We start from the raw sequence: 27,552 nt of genomic DNA, 5'->3' as shown, positions 1-27,552 counted from the left end.
GGCAGAGTGATTTGTCGGCTTAAGGGTTAATGAGTGGCCGACTGTGGGTTACAGCAGATTGATGTTTGCCAAATTACTCGAATTGTTGTAGAAATCTTCATTGAAGTCCCAGAGAGAGAGAGAGAGAGCGATGGGACACGAAATGTAGGTGTTAAGCCTGATGTGCAGTGCTCCCCCAACTGTAATTAGAGTCCCGAGCCAGCAAACTGCTTGGATTGCATTTAAGCAGCAAATTAGCCATGCTCTAAGCACTGCACAATCTCTCTCTCTCTCCCCCTCTGATTCATTCATTCGCATTCAAAGAGAGAGAGCCACGGCTCGCTCCACATCCTGTGACCACTTGCCGCAGCAGTTCCCATCCCAAGCAGCATCACAAATGACTTCATTAGGCAGCGCCGCTGCCATTCCCAGCCCGGAGAGTATATCTATTAGCTGAAAGATGCCCCGCAACCTACATTCCACATCCACTTAGCGCTGATAAGCAGCTGCTCAGCTCGGGGGCATGGGAGGAGCTTCAGAGCAGGTCTGGAGGAGCAGGAGCAGGAGTGATGAAAGCTCCCATGCTGCACACAATGCCATCATTAACAGGCTGAAGGCGATTTTTATTGTGTTTGGCTTAAGCTTAAGCTTAACTCTCCCCCCGCTCAGCCACTCTTACGCTCTTCCACTCTTCCACTCTTCCACTCTCTCGCTCTCCTACTCTCCTCTGTCCTCTTTGATGTCTTCTCTTTGAGCGCTCCTCTCATCAGTTGGCCTAATGATTTGCACTCTGGATGGGGCGGGGTAGGAGGTAGCTTAATGACAAAAAATGGCCAACTACTTTGCCGACTGCATTGGCTGCATTTACTGGCTGAAGAGCAAAACATGTGTTCCACCAACTTGGAGAGCGCTTCCTTTCCTCTCTTTGCACTGCTTACCCTTACTCTTTGCACTGCTTACCCTTCCTCTCTGACTCTCTCTAATGCTGCAATTTGTAGACCATTGGTTTCATTACAGCCTGTGGCTGTGGAGCACCGAAGGGCCATGGCCTCTTGCTGCTCGCCGCAGGAGGCTCCTTCCTGTCTTATGCAGCCCATCCATATACATATGTACGGATCCCGTAGTTGGCTGTGGGGACGGGTCGAAAAACTTTCGGCAGCTTGGCAGTTGGCGACATTTTTGGCTGCCAAAAAGTTTCCCAAAACTGTGTTCGTGGCGGCTGTGTGTGAGTGTGCCTCTGCTCTCCGTTCCGTTCCGTTCCGCTTTGGAGTGGAGTTCATTACGAATGCCGCGTGTTGACTTATGCATAATTACTGTTTTTCATGGCACCCAGACTGGGGAACTACCCGACAACTCGACTCTTTAGGCCAGAGCAGACTTGGCACAAGTTTTTTGGACCACGTTCTGCCCTGCTCCAGCCTGGCTGGTTCATATGCTCATTTGTGTGCATGACGCACTGACCTGTTTCTAATGCAACAAAAACGCTAAGCGCCTGCCAGGCACTCTCGGTGCAGTCAACTGTGTTCTTTTGCCTCAGGGAGCACCTACAGAGCCCACTCCTGCCCCAGCCGTAGCATACTTTTTGCACCGACTGCCTGGACTGGGCTGGGAGTTTATTTTACGCACGCCTTGACCAGACACAGAGTGGAGAGAGAGGGCGACGCAGGGAGCCACGGCTGCATCACTTCTTCCAGCAAGTTGAAAAGTCAAGCGGATAAACAAGAGATTAAAATGTCATAAACAATGCTTTTTGCTCTTTCTGCCACGGCCCCCAATCCGGCAAAAGCAACTTAATGAAAGTCGCTCGAGTGCCCAGAGTGCAGTCGAGGAAAAGTGTTTCCTTTGCTGCAGCAAAAACTATTTTCTACTTGAAAACTTTACGCTGCACCCATGTACGCCCCATCAAGCGGCGGCCTGGCATCACAACCCCCACAAGCCGCATGGAGCACGTTGAAACCCCGTCGATGGCAACTCAATAAATTTCCATTAAACTTTTGATTTGTATCTACGACTTTTTTTCCGGCCAAATGCAATTGAAATGGCCACGAAAAAATGGCATGCACAATATTCGAACGCCCAGCCAGCAGCCACAGTAATCTCTGCATCGAAAGAGCATCCCAGCATCGACCAGTGGGTGCAGGACACGCTTTCCATTTTTGTAACACAATTGAAAAAAAACTTTTATTTTCGCTGGGCCTGCGAACAGGAGGAGCGTCGTAGCACACACAAATGATAAACTATCATACAGAGGCATAAATTATGTTCACATTCTCGTATTTGCGCCGGAAACAAGTAACTATAAAACACTTGGCCAAATCCAAGTTTAGATTTACCGACTTGCGGCAATCACACACTCACACATATACAGGACAGGCACACACACATGGGGTAATGGAGGGGCTAAACTATAAACTGTAAATACTGTTTGCAAAGTCGTTGCAAGCAAAACTCTCTCTCGGGACAGACAATTTTCAACGACAAAGACCAGCCTCGCGATTGATGCTGAACGGTGACTGATCTTTGCAGGCGAAAATTATGTTTACGACATAAATTGCCATTACTAATTTCCTGATTATATGATTGTATGATTACGATATTAGGTATTGTAGTTCGCAAATATGTGTGGGACAGACTGAAGGAGGAAAAGGAATGAACTAAGAAATTGACAAAAACATTTTGCCAGTCGTTTACTCAGCGCCGGCATTGATCGTGATCGTCTTGCCCTTGGGATCGTCGAAGCGATCCATTGTGTTGATGTCCATCATCCAGCAGACGCCAATGAAAATAATAATCAGGAAGATGACAACCACAAACAGACCCATCAGAATGCCAGTGGAGACGAAGCCCACACAGTCCCAGGAGTCGCCGAAGACAAAGTTCTCCTTGTAGGTGCTGCTGAAGGGAGCCTGAATCTGCAGCGAATTGAAGCTCAGCGTGTTGTACCTATTATCAACGGCAGCCGTCTCCAGGGTGAGGTTGCCGCAGGCATACGAGAAGGTGGTGGGCGCATTGATGATGCCCGTGCTGCGGAATTTCTGTCCGGCGTAGGCCACGTTGGTCAGGCTAAAGTAGCCGCCATCGCCATAAAGAACATCGAACGTGAGTGACTTGGTGGGATCGGCAGTGGCCAGGGTAACGGAGAACTTAGTAGCGGGAGTAGTTCCGTTGCTGATGGTGAGCGAGTTGACCGAGAAGGGCACACCGTTGTACTGGACGCTGGTGTAGAACATGCGAAACTGGTTGCCAGACACCCACATGATGCCGCCGGTGGTGGCGGCCGTGTCACGGCGCGTGCGACGCTGCACCACGGGAGCGGTGGACGGAGCGGCCAGATACAGATAAGCCACCTTGCAGTCAAACTGCTTGCTGATAGCGGCAATGGCAGAGTCTGTCGAAGAGCATGAACGAAATTAGCACGCACTCCCACACGCAGACTGTTTTGTGTACAAACCATGTGACTCCAGGGTGACCTCGCGCGTTTCTTCGTCATCCTCGAAGCTGACAAACAGAGCGGTGCCCACGGAGCACTTGGCCGGGCTGACGAGCCGACCGCTGGCATCGATGCTGTTGTGCTCCCGCTTGGCGGCCACCGAGCGCAGCGCCTCCGATGGATTCTCCACGCTGGTGTAGTAAGTCTTCGGGCTCACGCCTTGCAGCTTGGCGTAGCAGGAATGCGACTGGGAGTTGGCGCACAGGAAGTCCTTCGTGCTCAGCTGTAGTCACAGGAAAGTGCATAAGGAATTAAAGTTTATCTATCAGCAGCCACTTCACATGCAGCACTTACGCCATTTTCCTCGAAGGCCACAACCATGTGATCTTTCAGCAGCTCTGCCAACTGGTCAGCAAACTCCGCCTGGGGCACGGTCCTCAACGAGGGCTTCGCAACACTGCACAAAGAGAAAAGGGACTTGCTATTAACTCCTCTATATGCGAACCGGAATTAGTTGAACCCACCTGTTGGCACCCCATAGGAATACGGGCGTTTGCTCGGCCAAGGCTGCTCCAATGACGCACAATGCAATCAGCGATTTCCACAACATCTTGCTGGGACGACGCACTGTACGTGGGCGGAAACAATAAGGAAACAAACCAAGACATAATGTAAGAACAGAAAAGAAACCAAAAAGTAAAAGAAAACCAACCGAAAAGTTAACTCAAACTACAACAGAAAAGACAGTGGAGAAAATTTTTTCGCTTTGCAGGGCCCGACTGAGAAAACTTATGACCAAATCATGTGATTGCCAGTGTGACCGCGTGAACTATCGATAACAGATATCGACAGACACTCGGAAAAATACCGAAATATACGTTCTCACTATTAAAAAGTATCGAAAATATACCAGGGAAATTCATATTCTTCAATTTTCATGTTCTATTACTAGCTTGCAAACACTTTTAGCACTGAAACAATAATTTAATCCGATTGAAAAATCAATTTGGCTTACTATTAATACTAATTTTAAGTGGATTGTATACCTTATGATCTTATATTTTACAAATTTGTACTTGAATTTTACATATGATGGTCAGGGAAATTCTCTCCTGTGTCTAAACAGTCAGGGAAATTCTCTCCTGCCGGAAGCTCTCCCGTGAGCACGAAAATACACCAAAAATAATATATGTTCACACTTATTCAATCATCTTCCTCAAATTTCATGTTCTATTTGACATTACCTGCTAGTTAAAAGTCTCAGAGCTAAAACGAAAATTTTACTCGAATTATCATTTGATTCTCTACAATATTGACTTTTTTCATGACTAAGCTTTATTGCATTGATTGCAAAAAAAAGGTTAAAACTAAAACGTAAACCAAATCAAATTACATTAAAAGTTTCGTGGATTCTTCTAACATGTAACTCATAGTTTCAGCGCCAGTTACAGCGAGACGAGTGCATACTGCTGCAGTAATGATTTGGCCAATTATCGTGAATCGGTTAATCGATTTGTGGAAGAGGGGACCACAACATAACAAACAATTTTGTGTGTTGGTTTTTTTAAAACACGCATTCTTCAGTGAAATGTGTACTGTAAACCTTCGAGGATGCGTCTGCATGATGGCGGAGTATGTGGATTGCATTACGCAACAATGCGGTAAGTACCTAATAAACAGCATAATACATTTTCAGCCCTCCATGCGGGCTGTCCCATTGATTTGATGATCATTTTGACATTATGAATTTTTACTGTTTTTAGCACTCCAATCAGGTGGTGCAAGCCGATGTCCGACTTATCGAGCGTCTGCGTCACGATGAGACCGCTGGCGGGTCTGCTACTTGGTTGAGTTAAATGGCACGCAAATGAGGGGCCACGCAGAACGACAGAAGCGTCAAATGAACTGTTTGGCAGCGTGTTGAGGTCGCTAACAGATGAACGATTCGCTTCAAGGATCCACATGGGCAAGAGATCCCAGATTTTGGAATCTATGCCATGATCGAATAGACAGCCAAAACAATGTCGAGTAGTACTGCTTCAATGTGCTTTTTGAAGTTTTCGAGAAGGAGAGCGGCATTTATTACAGGGAATGTGGGTATACAAGCGGGAAGAATTCATATAATTCATGGGTAATTAAGTGTGTCTTTCTTACTTTATGCATAGACTGCCAGCAATGTGAAGAAAGATCGCAACCTGCATCCCCTTGACACCAATGTCTAAGGCACCAGATTTTTCTGAACAAGTTACACGAGGATGCGCAAAGCAAGTCGCCGTATGGGCTCGAGATCCTACGCTGGGCCACGATTGGGCTGACTTCAACTTTGCCTGCTCCCAAATTAAAGCAGATATTGAGCCGGGCCCTTGTGTGAATATGTGAGCTCTAATGGATGGCTTGCTTGTATTCGTACCGGTGCGCTCATCTAGCGATGCTCTTAAAAGGTAAGGTGTATATTTAAACTTCCAACAACGCTCATTTTACCCGTACACGTTTTTTGTTTTTCAGATAATCGAAACCTTTTCGACATTATGGAGCTGATGTACGCGTCTGCTACAGCACAGTTCCACAATCGGAATCATATCACAAAAATGAGCTAACCATGTGGTAGTCCAGCTGGAGCTCGAAGACCGAGGATGGCTGACGGGTCGTTCTTCCGGGAAAACATGGCATTACCTTGTACTACCTGAGCGATTCCTTGAATAGGATTACATCTTATCCATCGAAATAACCGACATCCAATCTCAAATTGAGGCCGAGTCGGATTGAAACGTAGGAAGATTAGTGTTCCAGCGTTGTATACCAATAAAATTGCAGCATGCTTTTGCTGCTTTTAAATATATTTTAAAATACTGAAGTATCTTTGGGGGCTGCTCAGGACTCATGGCATGTCTTGATCCGACAGGACACAGCGAAGATATAGCATTGTTTAGATTCCGTTTAAAAAACATCCTTAAAATGGCATTATCCTTAATGTCCTTGCATCCGAATGGATTGGGGACATTGTCCCGACTACGAGGACGTTCGGCATGTCCCGATCCGACAGGATACACAGAAATTATAGTATTATATTGATTACATTTAAAAACATCCTTAAAATGGCATTATCCTTAATGTCCTTGCATCCGAAAGGATTTCAGGCGATCGGGGATATTGTCCCGACTAAGAGGACCCGTGTCATGTCCTGATCCGACAGGATACACAAAAGTTATAGCAATCTTTTGATTACGTTTAAAAACATCCTTAAAATTCCATTATCCTTAGTGTCCTTGCATCCGAGAGGATGGAAAATCATCCGGGGCACTATCCCGATCACGGGTAGCCATGGCATGTCCTGATCGTCCTTCAAATAAAGGATAAATCAATAAAACAAATCTGTCCTGTTGTTGTTGTCAATTTATCTTTATATTGTTGTACAACAACTTCATTTGCACAGGCGCCGCGATACTGACGGCCACTGCTGAAACTAGAATAACATAGTTCGAAAATTGACCGCTCAGAGTTGGGGCGCCACTGTGTAGAAAAAAACTCGTTTGAAAATGCTACACTCAATGTAAATTTTCAGACCGAGTACCAGGCCAACAGAAATCAGCAGAAAGTAGCTGGTTTTTATATTTTTCACTGTGTCAAAAGCTGGTTGCTATGAAACCGAATTTATTTTTCTCAAAACCAAAGTAACTAAAAGTATGCACCAGTATTTTATGTGTGCAATTTCTATATTTATTTTTTAAAAATCGTGTGGCATACTTTTAGTTAATTTTTTGAAACGCTGGGATACTAAAAGTATGCAATACTATTTCAAGTGTGAACTATCCTAATATTTTGGGCAAACATATTGTTGCATACTCTTAGTTACTTCCCAACCGAAAATAATAATAAATCCTAAGAATTCTCAGCAATGCTTCCTCAGCCTCCTGTGATCGGAAGAACATTCCTGGAAGAGCCACTATCCTTATCAAATCCAGCCCCAGCCCAAAAAATACATAATTAAAAATACATAATCAATTTTATTCATAACAAAAAATCCAATTTATTTTATAACTACACACTATAAGAGTAAAATTTTTAAATTTTAAATATACCAAAAATAATATACATAATACACACTTACATAAATTCAGAGACATTCAGTGCCACTCACAGCGAGGCGCGTGCATGCCGCTGCAGTAATCATTTGGCCAATTATCGTGAATCGGTTAATCGATTTGTGGAAGGGGGAACACAACATAACAAACAATTTTGTGTGTTGGTTTTTTTTAAACATGAAATCTTCAATGAAATGAGCACTGTAGACCTTTGAGGATGCGTCTGCGCCGCCGTTCGTGGCAACGTAAAATGCGGCGCGCCATTGAGCAGCTGAGGATGCAGTCCCGCCACAAGCTGTCGCATTTGCTGTCGGGTAAGAACTCATTTGTGGATACTTTTTGCAACTATCTTGAATAATTGTGTGTTCTACTCACCCTTCAGTGCTTGGGGGGCTGTGCCTGTTGTTGTGGCTGGCTGGCGGTCTGATGTCTGCATCCGAGGACATCGACATAAGCGACAGCATCACCCCCTGCACGCCAATCGACGTAGTCTACACTTGGGTGAACGGCTCGGATCCGAATTTCATCGAGGCCATCAAGCAGTATGACCCGAACTATGATCCCTCTCGATTTGACGATAAGAATGAGCTGCGGTACTCTCTGCGCTCGCTGGAGAAGCACGCCAGCTGGATCCGCCACGTGTACATTGTGACCAATGGCCAGATACCCAACTGGCTGGATCTCAGCTACGAGCGCGTCACAGTGGTGCCCCACGAGGTGCTGGCCCCCGATCCGACGCAGCTGCCGACGTTCTCCAGCGCGGCCATTGAGACATTCCTGCATCGCATTCCAACGCTCTCGAAGAGATTTCTGTACTTAAACGACGACATATTCCTGGGTGCACCGCTCTTTCCAGAGGATCTGTACACGGAGGCGGAGGGTGTGCGCGTCTATCAGGCCTGGATGGTGCCCGACTGCGCCTTGGACTGCCCCTGGACGTACATAGGAGATGGCGCCTGTGACCGGCATTGCAACATCGATGCGTGTCAGTTCGATGGCGGCGACTGCAGCGATACGGAGCAGCCAGATGCCTCACACGTCGTCATGCACAGCCAGGAGACGCACGAGGAGGAAGCAGCGCCACCACCCACAATGCACAAATTCCCACAAATGGGCCTGCAGAAACTAATCAAACAGAGTTCCTCGAACTTCAAGGATGTCATGCGTCACCGCAACGTCTCGACGCTCCTCGAGCTGCGACGCATTGTGGAGCGCTTCAACAAGGACAAGCTAATGTCACTCAATGCCGAGATGGAGGACGGCAGCACAGCGCTGCCAACGAGCCAGAGGAATGTGCTGCACAAGGAGGACTTCAAATCCTCCACTGACATATATTCGCACTCGCTGATTGTCACAAATATGCTGCTGAATCGGGCCTATGGCTTCAAGGCACGCCATGTGCTGGCTCACGTGGGCTTCCTGCTGGACCGCGACATTGTGGGAGCTATGCAGCAGCGCTTTCCGGAGCAGGTGCTGGCTACGGCACATCAGCGCTTCCGCACGGCCACCGATCTGCAGTACGCCTTCGCCTATTACTCCTTTCTCATGAGCGAAACGCAGCTGCTGAGCGTGGAGGAGATCTTTGATGAGTTCGACACGGATGCCTCTGGCACCTGGTCGGACCGCGAGGTGCGCACATTCCTCACCCGCATGTATGCCCCGCCGCTGGACTGGTCTGCGATGCATTACTTCGAAGAAGTTGTTCAGAATTGCACACGCGCCTTGGGCCTGTTCGTCACGCCCGATCCCGTGGTGCACTCCACGTTGGTGTACGAACGCTACGAGGACTCCAATCTGGTAGGTGACTGACGAGACTCCAAGTTAGCCACTAACATGTTCCTTTTACAGCCAACAATAACGCGGGAACTGGTCGTAAGCTGTCCCCTGCTGGCAGAGGCTCTCATTTCCAACTTTGGGATGCGCTCCAGGTATCGCTACAACATCAGTCCCAAGCGCTCGCTGCACAGCAACTTTATGATGCTCACCTCGAATCTCACGGAGGTTGTGGAGTCCCTGGACAAGATGCGTCGAAATCCGCGCAAGTTCAATTGCATCAACGACAATCTGGATGCCAGGCGGCCGGAGGACAACGATCTGGTGCGCCATCTGCTCGAGGACTTTTATCTCTCCTTCTTCCCGCGTCGCAGCAAGTTCGAGTTACCGCCGCAGTTCCGCAATCGCTACGAATCCTGGCGTGACTATCAGAGGTGGCGTCGTCGCAAACGCGCCGTTCTCGTCGTGGGCTACGGAGTCAGCCTGCTGCTGATCATATTCCTGCTGCGTTTTATGTGTCTGCACAAGGCCAAGTTTGTGAGGCGTTGTGTGCAGCGACTTTAGACTGTGGTGTGGGGTGGAGTGTTCTCTTTTGTAATGTGATAAGTTGTAACCTTTGAGATGTTGGCCATTTCTGCATGCAATCATAGTCAAATTTAGTTGTAGGTCAAGCCAAGTGCAAGGCTATTTTTTCTAGTTGTTTAAGCGCAAAATGGAGGCTTACCGATGAGGCTAGTAAACTGGCAATGAAAGTGTTCTCAAGCAGTCGAAAATAAAGGCTAAATATTAAATACTTTAATTCCAAAAGAAAGAAGTCTTCTTCCGCGCTTTAATCTCTATCGATAGCTCTGGTTTCAATCGATCGATAGGAAAAGCGAAGCACAACAAGAGCTTGCTGCTACGACACATCATTTGCTGCTGTTATAATTCGAGCGTGGATTAAATTAGTTTTTTAATGTTTATTGCTTTGGCTGCTGTCCAGTTGCCCAGATTGCTGCCAGCACTTAGCCAGCCAGCCCTCCTCCCCTGGCGCGTCGATGATTACCGCAAAATTTGAGCTCCCGCTGAGCACTGGGCGTTGCCAAACAATTCAGTTGTGGCGCACACAAACACACAAACTACGTCATCACTTTTTTTGCTGGTGCCCACTCGGTGGGTGGTTTGTAATTATGGACATGCGCCACCCACACCGTGGCATTGCGGCACATTAAGCGCTGCCTCCCGTTTGGAAATTATAGCAACAAAAAACGGAGACGAGACTAGCCGCAGCAAGTTGGCACTTGCGGGCACGGAAGTCTGTGGGCGGAACTAGAGCGAGTCCAGACAGACAGACACGGGTCGCTATTGTGTGTGTGTGTGTGTGTGTATGTGAGTGGGCGTTGCCAAGAAGCAAACTCCCCAGTGCCAGTGTCCTGTGTCCATATGATGATGATTTGCTTTTTGTGCATCGAACATCTTCTTTTTTTATTATTATTTTGCTTTTATTTTGCCAACTCACCAAATCACATGTGGCCGGGTAGCTGTGGGTGTGGCCTCCCATTCCCATTCCATTCCGGATGCTGTGGCATAAATTGCGTCCGCCGTTTTTTATTCCCGAGGCTTGCGAGTGGATTACTCTGCCATGAAGTGGCACTGCGGGATGTCCCCCCCTTTGCACTGTGACTCTCTATCTTTCTCTGGACATGAATATCAATAATCCAAAAAACGGCAGCTCGAATCTTATCAATTATCTGCTCATCCATATCTCCATCTCCACACGTGTGTCCTTTTGCGCTCAGGCAAATTCAAACTGTGTAAACGTGCCGTAGACCCTGCCCTGCCGTTCCACTGGCCTCGTAACTCATTCTAAACGATCTCTAGTTGGGCCACCCAGGTATTCCGATTCGAAGACGAACGTGCACACGCCACAATTTAGTATATTATGTGACCTGTGTGGAGGGGATCTCGGATCTCTGTTCAGATCCCTCTTTATAGATCTCAGTGTGGTCTACCACGGAGCGGAAGTGATTGTGGTTTGTCCCCTGATTTATGTTCGATCTTTATGCCAAATTATGCAAAAAGATTAGCTCTGTTTTGTGCGTGTGGGCGATGCAGATATCTAGATCTACAGGAAGGATAACCATATCCTGTCGGGCAACGGGAGATTTTCCTCTTCCAATTTCAACAAATAAATTCAAATTTTCTTCCCGAAATAAACCTTTCCAGACCAGACCTCAGAGGTGCCGACTCTTTGGCGGCTGCCCAAACCCCAAGCCCCAGACACTTGGACACCCGTTTCTAATATTCTTCTCGGAATCGTTTAGCTTAAAAGGGTGAGGAGCTGGGTGTACACATAACTGGATGGCACGGAATCGTTGGACACTTTTTGACAAACGGCTTCCTTCGTGACCGAGTGCAAGCCGTGAAAAGTCTTTTGAAAATTGAAATTTGAAATTTGATCAAATTCAAATATAAAATTTTCATATTTATATTTAAATTCATTATTATTATTTTCGTTGGTTAATTGCTGCATTATTCATGCAGTCGGCACTTTTGTTCGTTCGTTTATCCACAGCCACAGCCAAATGTAATAACTATTTTCAAATTGTTTGTGAAACTGCCGCCTCCGCGAGTGGGGGAGTGGGTGAGTGGAGGAGGCGTGCCTGCAGCGACTTGTATGAAAATGCAATATAAATAAAGAATTAAGACATTAAATCGTTCATTGCGGCAATTTACATTCATTATTATTACGAGCTCGAGGTACGTGCCCATAAGCCATGGGAATTGGAATACGGATGGACAGTGGCGGACAGTCTGAGGAGAGACAGGGACTGGGACAGGGACAGGGACGGACTGAGACGGCGACACTGCTTCATTGATGAGGGACTGGGACATGGGAGAGGTCTGCCTGCCGCTTGCATTCCTTATGTTTCGCTTTAGGAAATTAATAAAATCATAAAATTGTAATTAATTAATTCACAAAAACCGAAAGAAAAGAAAAGAAAAGAAATGAGTGGAGTGCAGTGGGAGAGAGGACACGACAAAGCAGGTACCCTGTAGGTGATTGGAGGGAGGATACTCAGAGCACTTCCCCTGTAAAAATACAAAAATAAGTTAAAGGATATCTGTAAATTGTATAAAAAGTAGACTCTACAGACTCTATTAAGAGTTCCTTGGTTCTAGACTGAGCCTTTCATCTATTTACTCTCCCTTACATGACAGCCCAAAATACTCCACGCCGTTACTCCATCTACTGTGCATTGCCGCCGGTAGCTGCCGCCTGTCCGAGCTGACGGATCGATCGTCATCGCTGGTCACCGCTGATTAGCGATTCAGGTGCGTGAGTGCATTTTCGTTTGATTCTTTTTGTGTCTTCAGCAGAATTTGAACAGAGTCGGAGCCAGGTTCTTGGGTGCCTGATACTTCGTTTGTTTTTTTGGGGGCACGGGAAGGGACGGTTCTGACAGATCGGCTGGCAATGCCAGCAATGAGGGGCCGCTGCCACCCATCCCCTTGGGGGTTTACAAGCCGCTTACATTGCTGATTGCCGCTGATTGTCCATGAGGGGCAGACCAGTCACAGTTCGTGTCCACTTTGCATACGATTTTCATGGAGATATTTTGTGATGTCTCTGGCCGTTGACAAGTGCACTTTAATGAGTCGTCCTCGGTGCCTTTGAAGGTCTCTCTCTCTCTCTCTCTCTCTGTCTCTGCCTCTTGGCCGGGCTAGCAACAAACTTGCAACAGAGCAGGCAGGACCAGTCAGCTCTGCCACATGTGTTGCCTAACTATGCTCAAAAGTGGGCGTGCCCCGGGCCTTATGACAAATTATGACAGCGCGCATTTCATGCCTTGATTTATGGCCGTCGGTTCCTTCTGCATTCAACGATGACCCCCTTTTTGGTTACTGGACTCGCAGCAGGATCAGCATTTGAAGCTCAACCCTGCCCGTCCACCCGAGCTGACTTCCGAGCTACTCCTGCCTGTTTTTTTTAATGATTTTAAAGTGATTTTTAACGTGCTGTTGTACATTATGGCTGCTTAGCTGCTTGGCTGTTCAGCTCAACACAAATCCGCGCGTAATTAATGGCAATATAATTTACAACAAAAGCAAACGCACGCAGAGGGGGTGAACTGGAAGAGGAAATCACAGATATAGGCAGATTCCCATGTTCCGTTGTACGGCAGCAGCAGCAGCGCCGGCCACAACGAACTGCGAATGAGCTACACAAGGAGAGAGCAAGAAGAGTGCAGGAGAGCAAACCTTTGTACCTGCATAGATTGGTGTGGTCTCAGTTACAGTTTTGGGCGCTGTAGCGCTCTCCCTGTGTCACCCAAGCCGAGCCCTGCCGCTCTCTCACTTTGTTCATTTACCGCAATTTCAGTGCCATCGGAAATTCAGATTCCGGAATCAGTTTGAGTCCCAGCAAAAGAGCAGTGAGAGAGTGAGCGAGGTGAGGAGAAAGGGCAAAAGGGAAGAGAAACCCCGCAGCCGGCAGCAAATTGCCTGCAAAGTGTTACAATAATAAAAACTCATGCTTGGAGGCGTGTCCCAACATAAAGCTGAAAACGAGACGACAACGATCCGCAGCACAGGGGTGACACGGTGACAGCAGAGGCAAAAGCAAAAGCAAAAGGCAGCGGCATCGAAGTTGTGTCCTGGGGTGGGTTTCCACCTCCTTTTGCCACACACAATTAGAGAGAGGAGTGTGGGGCGAGCAGTGGGTTACAACAAACAAAAGTCAATTGTCGAGGCAATAAGTTGCTAATGCAATTAGAAATTCACACAAGGAAAAGGGAGGAAGGCCAAACAGAGGCTGATCTGATCCTGCTGCAGAGCTAATAAGTCACAGGGGAAGGCACACGAGAAATCAGGATCCTGCTGGACTGCTGCTGAAGAGGCGTGACACGTGAGACACCTGGAGTGATTGTTTGCCATTGCTCTGCACCGCTCTGGCTCTGACTCTGACTCTGACTCTCCCCTCCATCAGCAGCCACTCTCTCATGCTCTCTCGATTCGTGACAATTTGGTGCGTTAAATTACAAAAATTAGTCACAGATAAATCGAGTCAACTCGAACTTCAACATCAACTTCAGCTCTCCTCTGCTGCTGTGTCCTTTGGGCCGTGTTAAATCGCACAAATTGGCAGTTTAATTGTTCCAATTGACATCGAAACGAGTCCCCGAGTGCTGCCTGTCGCTGGCAGGGCGTTCTCAGGCAGCAGCCTCCAGCCTGCAGGATTTATGAATGTCCATTTATGTGGTTTTGCTGGTCCAACTTCATCCTAATGGATTATTAGAATTTGTTTCGATTTTTATATTTGTTTTTATTTACAAAAAAGAGAAAATTCCATGAACATCCTTTGCTTTGCTTTCCTCTCCTATCCTTCTTATATTTACATCCTAAAACAGAACCCGATCAGTAGATACTGCGGCCCAGACTTAGAGGAGTCGTCACACCAATGCCCAATGCCAGGCCCATGCCCACACTTCCGGCCCCCGCGGCTGTGGGGTTCGAGCTGGGGGCGGTGCCACCTCCCATGCCGCCGCCATTGAACTTTTCGAAGCCGCTCATCGTCGCTTCCGTCGATAGTTTCTTGCGCAGATCCGGTTTGGGTCCGCTGAGGCACATTTTCTCCAGTTGCTGGTGCTGGGAGCGCACCGCAAAGCGATTCACGTGCACAGGTATGGGGACGACTATCTTCGTGCCACTCGCACTTCCATTTCTGCCCAGGCCGTGCGACGTGAGTCCGGCCTTTACACGTTTCCATTTGGCGCGACGATTTTGAAACCAGATTTTCACCTAACGAAGGGAGAAGACAGCAATTGGAATACTTTCAGAGATGCAGCCACTCTCCCACTCACCTGAACTTCACTCAATTTCAGACTTGTGGCTATTTGACTGCGTTCCGTGAGGCTGAGATATTTCTTGGCATGAAACTCTCGCTCCAGCTCCAGCAGTTGCTCCGACGTGAAGGCGGTGCGCCGGCGACGCGACTTGGAGCTGTTCGAACCACTGCCATTGCCCTGCGAGTCCTTGCCGCCCAACCCACTGGCATCGTGATGCGACTGGGCACCCTCATCATCGCTGCAGTCTTCGCTATCCGAATTGGTGTAGGCTGAAGGGAGAGACAAAGCCAAGAGGTTAGTGAATGAAGATCGTAGCCATATGGCAGTCTCTTCTTTATGTCAAAATGTTTATTTACTCTACAGGAAATGTGTGAATTTCAATGTGAAATCAAGCGATTATCTTTGACTAAAGTATCCTCCGCTTAGAGCACATCCTCTGTCAACCCATGAATCTCTCTCTCTCTCTCTCTCTCTCTCTCTCTCTGCCTCTTAATGGGACTCCCTAACAAGTTTGTGGACTTCTGTCGCAAATGGCCTGTGTCATAACTTGTGGCAAGCATATTTATTTATAACTGGATACATGTGTCCGATACAGGCACCAGACCCCAGAGAAGACATCAGAGTCAAGCCGTACTGATGTTTGTCTCTTAAGCTGTCGTTTTGTGGTGCTCTCAAGTTGAGCGTGAAAGTTAAATGTCTCCTTTCGGGTGGAGAATGAAGATGCGAATGAGGGTGACAGACCCAATCCACATCCCCCAATCTGCATCCCCACCTCTATCTGGCTGTTAATTTTGTGTACACGGCTAAGCGATTTTTTAACACTTACACGCTTCGCCTGCCCTCTGCGCTGTCACTGATTTATCTGAGTCGAATTGGGTACCCCGTAGAGTACACCCTGCTTCAACCAACCCTCAATCAACCACCCACTCAACACACAGTTATGAATATATTAGTGGAAAATTTGTTGCGCTTTTCAGTCGCTTTGTTGGAAAATTGATTGTGGCATGGAGAAAGCACTTGAAATCCTTCGCATCTTTGGGGCTAGACACACGGCTCATAATTTTGTGGATGTTCCCTTCCATTCGAGTGGCAGCCATGGCCAAATTGTTATGTTTGTCAAAACGTCAGCACTCCATCCAGGAGGAGGACTGTGGCTCTCTCTCTCTCTCTCTCTCTCTCTATTGTTGGCTGCTGTTCTGAGTTATATTTTGCTGTGAAGGCTGACCGAATCACAGAGCAAGAGTTGTGAAAACTTTTCATCGCTTTGATTGACAGTGAACATTGGGTCTTAATGCGCTTTATGCTAATTCTGATTATGACTTGGCAGCCTCAATTTTAATTACCATGACAAAACCACATTAGACAGAATTCAACAGACTGGACAGAGACTGGGGACAAGGGCAAGAATCACTTGACTGTCAGCAATTGTGAGGGTGGGATAAGTGAGGGAAATGGGACTGGGACTGGGACTGAGACTGAGAGCTTTCGTATGAAATTGGAAGTGTGGTGGGGTGCTACAGCACTTAGATGTACGAGAGATTTGAGGAGAACTTTTTTACCTTTCACACTCTATTTGTCGTTCACCTGAATTACTCTTATTTCCGAGCAGAATTTGATGTTCTTTTTCAGAAAAAGGGAAGAACAGATCTCCTATTAAGTGGAGTTAGCATCGGAAGATCTATTATTTTTATAAAAATTCTAAAAACTTGACTACTGTTCCATAGCTATAAAAAACATAAGATCTTCTCTACTATTTTTAAGTCCAACGTAAGAAGAATTTATCATGATAATTTACACATCAGACCCTGATCCTTTCGTTTTTGTTCTCTCAAAACCTACATTCAAGTGGCGACTGTGCCCTATGGCATTATGGGAAACCCGTTCTTACTTCATCCTTATTCGAAATGATCTCTGAATGTTACGAATTATTTATCCAACTTCAAGCAAAACTCCTTATAAATATTCCCCAGTGATATCTCTCTCTCTCTCTCTCCCTGCCCGTACATACCTCCACTGCGACTCTTGTCCAGCTCTCTGTTATAATTCCTGGGCATCGGGGATAAGGTAAGGCTGATGTCGCTGCTGGAGTCGCCGCTACATTCGTAGTCCTCATCCATGCCCACATCCAGGGTGGGCTCCACGGGGCTGTGGCTGACGGACTTTGCTGGCGAGAAGGGATTGGCCTGCAGCGGCATTGGCTCGTGCTGCTGCATCAGACCATGGCTGGGGTGATCCTCCTGCAGGCGACCCGCGACGGCCATGTGCTGCAGGCGAGCATTTACGCTGAGATTGTGGACGTAATCCTGGTTCATGAGCTCCGCCAGGCGGCGGTAGCTGAGATCCGTCGGAGCTGCAGCGGAGGCGGCGGCCGCGACAGCCGCAGACGCATTGAAGGGCAGGAAGCGTGTGTCCAGCGGATGGGGCAGCGGCGACTGCTTGTCCAAGGCAAGCGGCGGGGGTGGAGCTGTTGGGTGAGGATGCGTTGGCTCCTTGCCGGCAAAGGGATTGCCCACGGGGGAGCCCAAGTAGCAGCCGCCGCCGGCAATTAAATGCGTTAATCTCTCGTGGTTCTGGGCAAAGTACCCATGCAGCCAGGGATTGTAGAGCGGGAACTGGGTGAGGCCCAGGGCCGAGCTGGCCACCATGGCCCGGGCATGCAGCTCCTGCTCCTGCTCGTGCTCCTCCGGCGGGGACGGTGGTGAAGCGGACACGGATACCGAAGGTGTGGCAGGTGTTTGGTTGGCAATCAGACTTTCAATGGAAAAGGGCTTGGGCACCAGTCTGGTGGTCGTCGTTGTCTTGGTCTCCACAGCGCTGTGCTCTCCGTGCTGCAGCAGTTCAGGCCGTTCCATCGTCGTGCACGGAGACGGTCACGGGCACACACTTTGGTCACACGTGGACGGACTCGCGACGGACTCAGCTAAAACTGAACGCTCTCAAGAATGCACCCAAGAATTGTTTTACTCCAGTGCGAGGCAACTCGAAGCCTGTCAGCGCAGTGAACCGTTCAAAGATCGGCGGGCAACTGTCGTGTCGCCGCCAGACATCACGTACTGGGCACCCAAGAGTCAGACGCCGCCGCCGCTGCAGCACCAGAGAAAGCACCACCAAAAGTAAGTGCCAGCCAGCCACCACACACACAAAAATGGCCACAAAGCGGCAAAGATGGATTTATGTAGTCGTCTCTTTCCGACACGTTCTCCCGCTCTTTGGTTGGTTTTCATTGGCTCAAAATTGTTTTCTTTGTTTTCATTGGTTCGAAAGAACAATTTTTGGAGAGAGAAGAGCGCAAATTCAAATTATATTGTTAGTAATTTATTTATTTATTATTTATTTAGTTATGATAGTAGTCGGAGGGGAGCAGTGTAGAGCTTCCCTCTAAATGTTTTACTGCCACTGGCATTAGACCCTCCTCCCTCTGCCCCTTCCCACCATCGTTACCCTAATTGCGTTCTGCTCGAATCGCTCTGTAATCAGACATCGCCGGACGGGACGAAACGGAACGACTACGGCTACGGGCAGAACGCCCTGCCATTAATGCGCCGTCGCGTTAGTCCCACTGCTTGCTGTAGTGCAGGGAAATGGCGGTTGGGGCAGGGCAGCAGAGTGGAGAATGGCCCTCTCACGAGGGGCATATTAGTGACCAATTTAAATTCAAACATCAGTTCCAAAGTGGGTGTGACAGTTGTGCATCATTAGCAGACACTAGCAGAGAGGCAACAGTGCGCTCATCGTTTATGTACATAATATCTTTATTTACCAAGCAAATACATAGCCATGTACTGTACTGTATGTACTTCATTTGTGTGTTCTGCTTAGAGCTGTAGCTAATGAGCGCAGTTTTAGCTGGGGTTAAAGCTCGCAAAGTGCTTAGAATGAGGCTGCCATAAATGATTTGAGTTTGCAGCTAGGAATTTAATCATTATTGGTTGACTAAAGTATAGATAATCGAGTGTGTACTATAATTAAGTGGTTCTTGAATATTAGCAAATGTATTTAGCTTTCTGATTCATCATTAATTCATCAAAAGTCTCTTAAATTGGGAATATTTGGCATACTTTTAAAGGTTAGTCGTACACTTCGGCCACTTTCCTTTGCTCAACTTTTCTTCTAGTAACAATGAATCCCAAGAATATGTAGGTTGGTCCAAACTAAAGATCTGCTTGTACACCAAATCCCTCAGCGACCCCTGCATAGATTTCGACATCTCTAGCTCCCCTGCTCCAGCACTTCCGCGTCCGCAGGAGGAGCTCACACTCATTGCTATGCCAAACATTTTTCACACTCTTCCAACTGTGTGGCGGCAGGTAGCAGGTGGCAAATAGTTATTAAAATATGAATGTTTATAGCTTAATTGATCGTAATTGACCAAATTTTTGGACACAACAAACGAGCCTCGCCTGCCTTTTATTGGAGCGGGCGCTCACCTCACGTGCGGATGTTTGAATTATTTTACGAGTGCTGAACATTGGCAAACATTTTGAGCACTTCGACAGCTGCATAAATTACAATATAATTATGCGGCTCGTTGGTTAATTTTTCGGCATTTCTTATTATGATGAAAGTTGTTTATTTTTTCTCTTTATGATGGTTGAGGAGTACAGGGGGCTATGAGGGGAGACTCGGCATATTTGTTGGCTGATTCTCAGTTGGCAGCGGAAAACGGGCAAATTAACGAAATGCAACGAAGCGTTGAATGCGCTCAAATAAATCAGAGCACTGTTGACACCCAGGGATGTTGCCCCAGCCATAGCGAGCAGTCCCCCAGTCCCCCAGCCAATCCCATTCCCACTTGCAGTTCTCAGCGTTCCTCATAGGCACAAACACAGATACACAGCTACATCTGTAGACTGCTTCATTTCTTTGGATTGCCTCGCAGACGGAGAACAATTCGAAATTATTTACTGACAAATTGTTGCAAATATTTGGCATTGCCGAAGGCGATGGCTGCACCGCACCAGAAATGCGCACAGCAAAAGTAAAATGAAAATAATTAAAGCTCTAGCGAGACGTATAATGAGATACAAAATGTATCTATCTATCCAACGTCTGTGCCGTGGCCGTACCCCAGCCAACGCCACTAAATTGTATCGTTCAGCCAATAAAAATTAAATTTTCATGCCACTCGATGAGAGATGTGAAGGCGAACATGTGTTACCGTGACCGCAACACAACACACGAATGCCGTCCAATGTTTACCCAACAATTGCCACGCCCCCACTCAATTTGCGGCAAGGACCCGTACTCTACCTAGACTATACATAATTGTGTCATTTTACCCTTTCTACCCCACCAAGCGACTCTACGTACTCCACTCCTGTTCCAGGTTCCAGGACTGTAATTAAGAACTTCTGGCTTATGCCAAATGTTTATTCAATTTAATTGGGGCTATCGATGGGAATTACACTGTCAATGCTCGTTTGTGCGCAAGCAGGGTTTACACAGTAATTAGTGGGTAACATTTCCATGGCCCCAACAACACTCTCTCTCTCTCTCTTATCAGACATTCAATGGATCGAAGCAACCATGATTAACCATGGAAATTACGCTGACAAATGCAAAAGGTATGCATTTATTACTATCCCCACAAATTCCAATTATACATAATTTATAGTAGTAATTGGATCTCAATTTAAGTGTATTAAAGTATTAACAATGTAATAATTGATACGAATTTTTGTTCCCGTTTCGATTCTAAAACTGAGGTGCCACATTAATGCTGACTGCTATGAAACCATGTTGCCAGAAAAATCTCGATATTTCAATAACGGCAGCAAGCTGCAAGTTGTCAAATTTAATCTTATTTTATAAACAATACAATAAAAATAAGTCATAAAAACTAGCCAAACTAATGCAGGATTGATTGATAAATCGGATCAAACTATAGTTTAGCGCGGAGACTCATAACTAGCTGGTAATATCAAATAGAACATCAAAATCGAGGAATATGATTTTAGATTTACGGTATACTTACAGTATATTTTGAAAATGCAAGGGTATATTTCCGTGGTCACACTGCTGCTTTCCCGCCAATTGTTTTTATTTACTTTTTTTGTTATTCTCTTTGTTGATATGGAGTCTATGGAAGTAGATGAAAACGAGCCCCAGCTGTAAGTATTCTGGTAATCTTCCTGCCATTATTTTGGGCTAATCCGTTTCCATTGATAGCTACGTCCGCACGCCGGCGGATGTGAAGACAATTGTTAAACACGCAAAGTTGGACGAGCGGCAGCTCACGCAACTCACTCAGGCACTGTATTACCCCCCAGCACACATTGTGCCCGACAATCTGCGCCTGCTAGAGCTCGACTCCCACATGCTCGAGCATATTCGCGAGGGTCAGACGCTCCACTTCAAGGGAGGATTGAATGAGAAGATCGTGCTCTGCACGGACGAGCGGACGTACGACGTTAAGGGCGCTGAGATCTCGAACAGCCTGTTGCTCGTGCCGGATCTAAAGTTTGGCGCTGCCACCAGCACTTCCCCACTCAAGAGCCCTCGCACAGGCAATGCGAACGCCTCCCTGGAGCGAAGTCTCAACGACAGCACAGAAGATGAACTGGAAGTGCCACGATCGTTGGAGCAGCGCTCTGTGCTGGCCGTGTTCCACGAGTACTTTGAGTGCCGCGAGATCAAGCCACGCTTTCGCAAACTGAGCGAACTGCTCCAACTGACCCGGTACTCTGGGCCGGAGAACGAATACTGCATTGAGCGGAAGGTTCTCTTCAGCTTTCAGCAGCTGCTGGACACAGTCCAGTGCAGCAGGGCACAGTTTGAGGAGGGATTACGGAACCTACGCGCCCTGGAATTCGATGGCCACATACGCGTCATGGAGTACGAGTACGAGTATCGCATAGTCAGCCTGATGCTGGGTTTAATCAGCGAAAACTCCTGGGCCCTGGATGAAGTGGAACGAGCGGAAACAATTGACGCTTTGGCGGGCATCGCACCAGAGGCGGTGGTAGCTGGACTCTTTGACATCTACACCATTCCCAGCGAGCGCTGTCCGGGAAAGTTCTCCTACCAGGAATCACTGGTTGCGCGGATTGTAGCACAAAACATTCTGCAGCCGGGTCTGCGCTTCCGCAATGAGGAATTTATGCGCTCCTGGCAGGAGGCCATGCCCGAGGGCATGTCCTGTGAGATGAAATACCTACGTGGCCTTGGAATCTGCGATGCGGAGGGTGCGCAGCCTTGTATACGCTCACTGGCCGAGGAGCGACTGCCCACAAATCTCAACGATCGCATGAGGGAAATGTTCAAGACGAAGCGCAAGTGGACACTGGAGGAAATGGAGCCTTACATTGAGTAAGCAAAGGCGGAGGCTATTACTCATGGTTACAGCTCTAATTGCTGATTTTATTCTAGATGCTTCACAACTCCCACACTGTCTGTGTCCACGCTGCTGGCCAAGAACGCCCGCTCTCTGACAGAGGCTGGCGTCAGGTACTACGTCTCGAAGCATTGATTGGCTCAACTTATCCTGGAACTTTATTCTTACAATCCGCTGTGCATCTTCTCTTAAGTAAATTAATTTTCATTTAGGCATTTCGTTTCCGTTTGTTTCGCTGCTTTTTGGCCAGCTTCTGGTCCTCGATGGCCGCCTTCATGGTCTCCACGGCACTAGTGGTGTGACTTGTGTTGACATCTGACGCCTCGCTGTTGGGATACTTGAAGCTGAAACCTCTGGGGAAGAGTGGCTGAGCCAGAAGAGAATGCAGCTGCGCACGCACTGTTTCCACGTGCAGGCGATTGCGACGTCGCTCTATCACAAAGGGATCCTCATCTTGGTCGCTGCCACTACACGAATTTGTTAGAAAAAGTTTCAATGTTTTAGCGTAGTTTCACTCACGACTCATCATTGTAGCCATCAATGATCATGTCCATTTCCTCGGCATGCTTCTTCATCCAGCCGCGTTCGCTCTGCACGCGCTTCAGTTTCAGTTCCTCCTTGTCCAGATCACGCGCCAGGTTCACACGCTCCCTCACACCGCTTAGGAAACGCTCCGAGATGGGAAATAGTGGCAGATCCTCAGCTGCAGGAATAAGTTTTGTGTGTAAATGATTTGTTTCTTGCCATCTCAAATTTCACTCACTTCTCTCCAGAGTTTTGTAGAGCTTCACGTAGCTCCGGACCTCGCCAGGCTCCATGAACATGACGGTTATGCCATGCTTATTCGCACGAGCAGTGCGGCCCGAACGATGAACGTAATTCTCGCTGGTGCGTGGCACCTGATAGTGAATCACATGCTCCACATTGGGTATGTCCAGGCCTCGAGCGGCTACATCTGTGGCGATTAGCAGCCCCGTGGGACAGTCGCGGAAGCGTTCGAGGTTCTTCAGTCGCTGCTTCTGTATCATATTGGCATGGAGCGGCAGCGGACTGCAATCCAGCAGGCCAAAGAGCGTGGCCAGACGCCGCACACAGTCTATGGAGTTGCAGAAAACGATGGTCCGGCCCGGATGCCGCTGAATGAAGTAATAGAGATAGAAATCCTTCTGATCGATGGGACACAGCAGACGGCTTTCGGTCAGGGTTTGAGCGGTTTCTGTGGGATATTATTTGGGGTTACAGCGCATTCCATTTGGGTTTTTATTGAGCATCTACTCACGTTGCGTGCTGGTTATGTCCACAATCTTGGGCTGTGATATGCCCAGCTCCTCAATGAGGCTTTCGATCTTCTGATCCACCGTTTGCTTCACAAACTTGGGACGCTTGCCCACATTGCGCTCTGCAAGAGGGAAACTAAATGAGAGATGACATTTAAGCATGATCTTTCTTTGACTTACTCTGCATATGATCGGGCAGATCGTGCACCAAAGTCAGCGTGGCTGAGAAAACAAAGTTCTGGCGTTGCTGCTTCTTCTGCTCGTCTGCATTGAGCACCTTGAGCAGACTCCTAAGCTCCTCGAAGTGTCCCTTCTCGACCATGCGATCCGTTTCATCGATCACCAGGAAACTCAAGTCATCCAGTTTGTTGAGATGCTTATTGCCCTGTGCAAACAGTTCCCAGAGGCGGCCCGGGGTGGCCACAACGATCTCCGGACACTGACGCAGCACACGCTCCTGCTTGGCCACTGCCAGACCCCCGAAGATGGCAGCAACTTTGATTCCCGTGTATTTGGCAGCCGAAACCAGATGATTCTTCACCTGCACAGCCAGCTCACGAGTGGGTGTCAGCACCAGGCCATACAGTGGAGTTTGCTTGCGTTGCGCATGCTCCTCGGCGTCGCTTTCCTCATCGCTGGCACCAGGCACGTGATCCAGCTCATCCGGCGGCGGTGTCAGCTCATGCTCATCTTCAGCGGGCGGAGCTATTGGCGCACCCTTCACTTTGGGCGCCTTGCGAATGCCGGAACTAACATTCCGTTGCTTCAGCTCCATAATGCCCGCCAGCATGGGAATGCCAAAGGCCAGGGTCTTGCCACTGCCCGTTTCCGCCGCTCCCAGGATATCCTTTTTGCCGTGGATGGCAGCTGGCAGGGTCATCGATTGAATTTGAGTGGGTTCCTTGAAGCCTTGCTCGGCCAGGGCGCGAAGAACGTTGGACGGCACGCCCAAGCCATTCCAAGCGGAGAGTTCATCCTCGTACTCGTTCGAGGCAGGCAATAGCTGAGGCGCTTCCTCATCACTGGAGGGCTCATCCTCTGCCTCTGCTGGCCCAGTCTCTTCCTCGTCTGATTGTTCAGGCCTCAAGCGCACATATTGCCCAGAAGGACTACTTTCATTGTCGTTGTCGTCCGACTCCGAGGCGGCTTCCTCTTCGTTCACATTTTCCTTTTTCTCCTTTCGCTTCTCCTTACGCTTCTCTCGCTTTTCCTTTAGTTTCTCTAGTTTCTGTGCATGACGTTCGGCCAGACGCGCCTTCCTGCTGGACTTGGCCGTGAACAGAAGTTCCTCCTCGCTCTCCGATTCACTGGAGCTCTCACTGGCCGCATCCTCCTCCTGCTCCTCCTCCGACTTGGATACTTTCTTCTTTTTACTCTTCACCTTGTCTTTTTTAACGTTCCTTTTAGAAGCTCTCTTCTTTGCGGACTTTACCAGCTCTGCGTCGTAATCCTCGAGAACCTCCAATCCAATCAAACCTTCGTAGCCGCCAAAGTCATCGGAAATCACGTGGCCCTTGATTTTCACCTTCTGCCAGTTCTCCGCCTTGTCCGTTTTGCACTCCTTGCTGCCTTTCTTGATTTTCTTTGTTACTTTCGCGGATTTGGGCTTGCTGGCTACCATTTTTAATTCAATTAATTTAAAATAAAATCAAAATCAAAATTATGCCGCTGACCGCGTGTATTTGTTTGTTGACATTCGACAGGGTTGTTGTACAGATCAGCTGTTCAGTGCTGTGCAATGGAATGTGTGCAGTGTTGCCTAGTGCTATGTGGCAGCACATTCCGTTATAATTAAATTTAAAGTAAATATTGTAAATTTTGGTTTTTTATTTAATCCGTGGTTTATCTATACAAATGTTAACAAGTGGCACCAATCCATAAACGTGTTGTGGCTTACTGCTCGCCAGTCACGCCCAACTTCTTCTTCAGGGATTCGGGCATTTCTGGTGGTGGAGGACGTGGCATGCGGAGTGTCACCTTCACGGCATCATAGATGAACCATTGCGCGGCAGTCAGGGTGCCGATCATCACAATCCTAGGCACCAGTCCACCCCAGAGTCCTGCAGAAGGGAGCACAGTTTAAGGCAATTGCCTACAAAATGGAGAAATTCCGTTACTCACCAGCCCAGCCCAGCTGTTTGGCCACATCCAGCGCGGATGCGCCCTTGGCCTGGTTCAGCTTGGAGACCACTGTGTCAGCGGGATGCGAGACAATGGCGCAGAAGACACCGGCAATGTAGCCAGCGGCAAAGGTCACAATCAGCTGTTCGCCCTTGGTGCAGTCGGCACGTGGCTTGGGCACCACATACTTGTACAGCAGCTCAAGGGTGCGCTCAAAGCAGGCGAACTTCATCATGGTGTAGGGAATCTGTCGCATCCACAGCGGCACCAGACCCTTGTAAAAGGCGCCAATGCCCTCCTGGGCAGTCATCTTGGGCAGTGCCTCGCGCAGCGTCTTGGCAAATCCGGGCGTGGTCTGAATCTTGACCTTGGCCGCCTCCATTGGCGCCAGGGCAATGTCAGCGAAGAACTCAGCGGAGGCCGAGGAGGCCAAGTACAGTCCGGTTCTGTACAGGAAGGCATTCTCCTCGCCGATGGCATCACCGTAAATTACTTTGAAGACCTCGTACAGGCCGAACTTGCACAGGCCCTGCATGGAGTAGCCGATGAAGGTGGGTGCCCAGCCCTTGCCCAGACCACGGACACCCTCCTCGGCCAAACTGACACGGAAGCCATTGAACACACTCTTGTACTTGGCCGGATCCACCTGCAGGCGACACTTGACCAAATCCAATGGCACTACCATGGTGTGTGTGGAGCCACAGGAGATGATGCCACCCAATCCGCACAGCAGGAAGTATTTGTTCGAGCCGAATTCGCAGGAATCTAAACCAGAGGCAGGGCATTAAAATGTTTACCCTGGGCTTGGATGTTCTTCCTTCACTTACCACCCAGAGGAGCTGCGGCAGCGGCAGCAAAGTTGTGGTTGGGGCTATGCTTGCGTGGTGAGACATCATCGAGGGATGACACTGCTGGGCTGCCTACATTAGCGAGTGCAAGGTCGGAGGGGGCAGGGGTGGCAGCCTGGCAGTTGACGCTGGTGAACGGCGACCTGAACGTTGAGTTCTGCGCGGACTCAAACAGAGATTTGAACATGTTGCCTGGAGAGATTTACGAATGATATTAGGATGGATATAGATTTGGCTGCTTTAAGGTTAAGGTCATGATGTAACCAAACAGGGGGTTCGATATACACGGAATGGCAGCTATACAAAGTGATCGTTCTTGGTGCCATAATCACTTGTTAACTGATGGAAAGATCAACTTCCGTTTCGCATTGAGAACTTTCATAAATCATTTATTATCTCATGGCTTCCATTCGCTTATTTTACATAACTATTGTTTTCGTTCTCTGCCAAACACTTTGACTGTATTGCGTAATAGTTGATACGTTTCAAAAAACTTTTGAAAACCAAAACGGCAACACCACGGTTAACCGGTAAACACTCACTTTAAAGTGCTGGGCTGGGAAAGCGTCGGAAGTGAAGTGAAGTGCAGCAGACAGGAGTCTGAAGTGTAGATGAAGTAAAAGTTTGTGTTGCTGGGCAGAAAGTAGAGGGAACCCAAAACAACGTTCGTCGCGCGCCACACCAGAAAACCAAATGCATCAGTTGCAATAGAAAGCAAAGAGCTTGCAGCTCGCTCCCGCAACAGGGTTGCCAGAGTTGCTCAAAACGAAACGGTTGAATGCGGTTATGAAACGGTTTAAGAGTGACTTAACAGTGAGCATGGAAATGTAATGGTTAAGCAGTGGCAGGGAATTGCTAGTAAATATTATTAAACATTAGGC

The 27,552-nt window shown here is 48.1% G+C and overlaps 6 protein-coding genes and 1 long non-coding RNA gene across 11 annotated transcripts; 3 read left to right on the top strand and 4 right to left on the bottom strand.

Annotated features, from left to right (window-relative positions):
- Window positions 1–2,132: 2,132 nt before the first annotated feature.
- Window positions 2,133–4,239, bottom strand: LOC117588980 (V-type proton ATPase subunit S1). The gene is made up of 5 exons (XM_034280572.1): window positions 4,122–4,239; window positions 3,934–4,036; window positions 3,764–3,866; window positions 3,431–3,692; window positions 2,133–3,367 (listed from the first exon to the last, which is right to left on the bottom strand). Exons 2-5 carry the CDS (start codon window positions 4,017–4,019, stop codon window positions 2,667–2,669), a joined length of 1,152 nt encoding a protein of 383 aa, XP_034136463.1. The 5' UTR covers window positions 4,020–4,036; window positions 4,122–4,239; the 3' UTR covers window positions 2,133–2,666.
- A 650-nt stretch (window positions 4,240–4,889) lies between these two features.
- On the top strand, window positions 4,890–6,248 carry LOC117585225. The gene is made up of 4 exons (XR_004573906.1): window positions 4,890–5,070; window positions 5,173–5,502; window positions 5,575–5,850; window positions 5,915–6,248. It is a non-coding gene; the product is annotated as an uncharacterized LOC117585225 (long non-coding RNA).
- A 1,354-nt stretch (window positions 6,249–7,602) lies between these two features.
- LOC117578783 (N-acetylglucosamine-1-phosphotransferase subunits alpha/beta) lies at window positions 7,603–27,057 on the top strand. 2 transcript variants are annotated; one of them, XR_004573392.1, is made up of 4 exons: window positions 7,603–7,805; window positions 7,874–9,288; window positions 9,340–10,029; window positions 27,045–27,057. XR_004573392.1 is itself a non-coding variant. In XM_034264493.1 (3 exons), the coding sequence occupies exons 1-3, from the start codon at window positions 7,709–7,711 to the stop codon at window positions 9,826–9,828; spliced, it is 2,001 nt and encodes a 666-aa protein (XP_034120384.1). In that variant the 5' UTR covers window positions 7,603–7,708; the 3' UTR covers window positions 9,829–10,063. The 2 variants fall into 2 exon arrangements, 1 of the variants encoding a protein (XP_034120384.1); XM_034264493.1 differs by lacking the exon at window positions 27,045–27,057 and having other exon boundaries at window positions 9,340–10,063.
- LOC117578784 (homeobox protein unplugged) lies at window positions 14,599–18,180 on the bottom strand. Its single transcript, XM_034264495.1, has 3 exons — window positions 17,101–18,180; window positions 15,108–15,361; window positions 14,599–15,045 (listed from the first exon to the last, which is right to left on the bottom strand). The coding sequence occupies exons 1-3, from the start codon at window positions 17,942–17,944 to the stop codon at window positions 14,662–14,664; spliced, it is 1,482 nt and encodes a 493-aa protein (XP_034120386.1). The 5' UTR covers window positions 17,945–18,180; the 3' UTR covers window positions 14,599–14,661.
- LOC117578785 (sister chromatid cohesion protein DCC1) lies at window positions 21,086–22,640 on the top strand. The gene is made up of 3 exons (XM_034264496.1): window positions 21,086–21,202; window positions 21,261–22,400; window positions 22,461–22,640. The coding sequence occupies exons 1-3, from the start codon at window positions 21,165–21,167 to the stop codon at window positions 22,558–22,560; spliced, it is 1,278 nt and encodes a 425-aa protein (XP_034120387.1). The 5' UTR covers window positions 21,086–21,164; the 3' UTR covers window positions 22,561–22,640.
- On the bottom strand, window positions 22,561–25,423 carry LOC117578782 (ATP-dependent RNA helicase DDX24). Its single transcript, XM_034264492.1, has 5 exons — window positions 23,883–25,423; window positions 23,705–23,824; window positions 23,189–23,641; window positions 22,945–23,128; window positions 22,561–22,892 (listed from the first exon to the last, which is right to left on the bottom strand). The coding sequence occupies exons 1-5, from the start codon at window positions 25,321–25,323 to the stop codon at window positions 22,634–22,636; spliced, it is 2,457 nt and encodes an 818-aa protein (XP_034120383.1). The 5' UTR covers window positions 25,324–25,423; the 3' UTR covers window positions 22,561–22,633.
- On the bottom strand, window positions 25,515–27,372 carry LOC117578786 (phosphate carrier protein, mitochondrial). 4 transcript variants are annotated; one of them, XM_034264500.1, is made up of 5 exons: window positions 27,214–27,370; window positions 26,906–26,909; window positions 26,651–26,873; window positions 25,824–26,588; window positions 25,515–25,762 (listed from the first exon to the last, which is right to left on the bottom strand). In XM_034264500.1, exons 3-5 carry the CDS (start codon window positions 26,856–26,858, stop codon window positions 25,596–25,598), a joined length of 1,140 nt encoding a protein of 379 aa, XP_034120391.1. In that variant the 5' UTR covers window positions 26,859–26,873; window positions 26,906–26,909; window positions 27,214–27,370; the 3' UTR covers window positions 25,515–25,595. The 4 variants fall into 4 exon arrangements, with proteins under 4 accessions (XP_034120391.1, XP_034120389.1, XP_034120390.1 ...); XM_034264498.1 differs by lacking the exon at window positions 26,906–26,909 and having other exon boundaries at window positions 26,651–26,863; window positions 27,214–27,372; XM_034264499.1 differs by lacking the exon at window positions 26,906–26,909 and having other exon boundaries at window positions 26,651–26,870; window positions 27,212–27,370.
- Window positions 27,373–27,552: the final 180 nt, after the last annotated feature.

The sequence above is a fragment of the Drosophila guanche genome, unplaced genomic scaffold (assembly GCF_900245975.1).
Source record: "Drosophila guanche unplaced genomic scaffold, DGUA_6, whole genome shotgun sequence".
Classification (NCBI taxonomy): Eukaryota; Metazoa; Arthropoda; class Insecta; order Diptera; family Drosophilidae; genus Drosophila; species Drosophila guanche.
The sequence above is the reverse complement of the archived record's forward strand: the minus strand, read 5'-3'. Positions and strand labels throughout refer to the sequence as shown.

What these genes read in the sequence shown, in the direction of transcription:
- LOC117578785 (XM_034264496.1), top strand. Translation starts at nt 21,165, where the DNA reads ATGGAGTCTATGGAAGTAGATGAAAACGAGCCCCAGCT. An exon ending in GATGAAAACGAGCCCCAGCT is followed by an intron (nt 21,203 to 21,260) that starts GTAAGTATTCTG and finishes TTCCATTGATAG; the next exon opens with CTACGTCCGCACGCCGGCGG. An exon ending in GAAATGGAGCCTTACATTGA is followed by an intron (nt 22,401 to 22,460) that starts GTAAGCAAAGGC and finishes ATTTTATTCTAG; the next exon opens with ATGCTTCACAACTCCCACAC.
- LOC117578783 (XM_034264493.1), top strand. Translation starts at nt 7,709, where the DNA reads ATGCGTCTGCGCCGCCGTTCGTGGCAACGTAAAATGCGGCGCGCCATT. An exon ending in GCTGTCGCATTTGCTGTCGG is followed by an intron (nt 7,806 to 7,873) that starts GTAAGAACTCAT and finishes CTCACCCTTCAG; the next exon opens with TGCTTGGGGGGCTGTGCCTG. An exon ending in GCTACGAGGACTCCAATCTG is followed by an intron (nt 9,289 to 9,339) that starts GTAGGTGACTGA and finishes TTCCTTTTACAG; the next exon opens with CCAACAATAACGCGGGAACT.
- LOC117588980 (XM_034280572.1), bottom strand. Translation starts at nt 4,019, where the DNA reads ATGTTGTGGAAATCGCTGATTGCATTGTGCGTCATTGGAGCAGCCTTG. An exon ending in TTCCTATGGGGTGCCAACAG is followed by an intron (nt 3,867 to 3,933) that starts GTGGGTTCAACT and finishes CTCTTTGTGCAG; the next exon opens with TGTTGCGAAGCCCTCGTTGA. An exon ending in GGTCACCCTGGAGTCACATG is followed by an intron (nt 3,368 to 3,430) that starts GTTTGTACACAA and finishes GCTCTTCGACAG; the next exon opens with ACTCTGCCATTGCCGCTATC.
- LOC117578784 (XM_034264495.1), bottom strand. Translation starts at nt 17,944, where the DNA reads ATGGAACGGCCTGAACTGCTGCAGCACGGAGAGCACAGCGCTGTGGAG. An exon ending in GGACAAGAGTCGCAGTGGAG is followed by an intron (nt 15,362 to 17,100) that starts GTATGTACGGGC and finishes CTCTCCCTTCAG; the next exon opens with CCTACACCAATTCGGATAGC. An exon ending in TGAAATTGAGTGAAGTTCAG is followed by an intron (nt 15,046 to 15,107) that starts GTGAGTGGGAGA and finishes TCCCTTCGTTAG; the next exon opens with GTGAAAATCTGGTTTCAAAA.
- LOC117578786 (XM_034264498.1), bottom strand. Translation starts at nt 26,858, where the DNA reads ATGTTCAAATCTCTGTTTGAGTCCGCGCAGAACTCAACGTTCAGGTCG. An exon ending in TGCCGCAGCTCCTCTGGGTG is followed by an intron (nt 26,589 to 26,650) that starts GTAAGTGAAGGA and finishes CCTCTGGTTTAG; the next exon opens with ATTCCTGCGAATTCGGCTCG. An exon ending in CAAACAGCTGGGCTGGGCTG is followed by an intron (nt 25,763 to 25,823) that starts GTGAGTAACGGA and finishes TCCCTTCTGCAG; the next exon opens with GACTCTGGGGTGGACTGGTG.
- LOC117578782 (XM_034264492.1), bottom strand. Translation starts at nt 25,323, where the DNA reads ATGGTAGCCAGCAAGCCCAAATCCGCGAAAGTAACAAAGAAAATCAAG. An exon ending in TCTGCCCGATCATATGCAGA is followed by an intron (nt 23,825 to 23,882) that starts GTAAGTCAAAGA and finishes TCCCTCTTGCAG; the next exon opens with AGCGCAATGTGGGCAAGCGT. An exon ending in GATGGCTACAATGATGAGTC is followed by an intron (nt 22,893 to 22,944) that starts GTGAGTGAAACT and finishes AAATTCGTGTAG; the next exon opens with TGGCAGCGACCAAGATGAGG.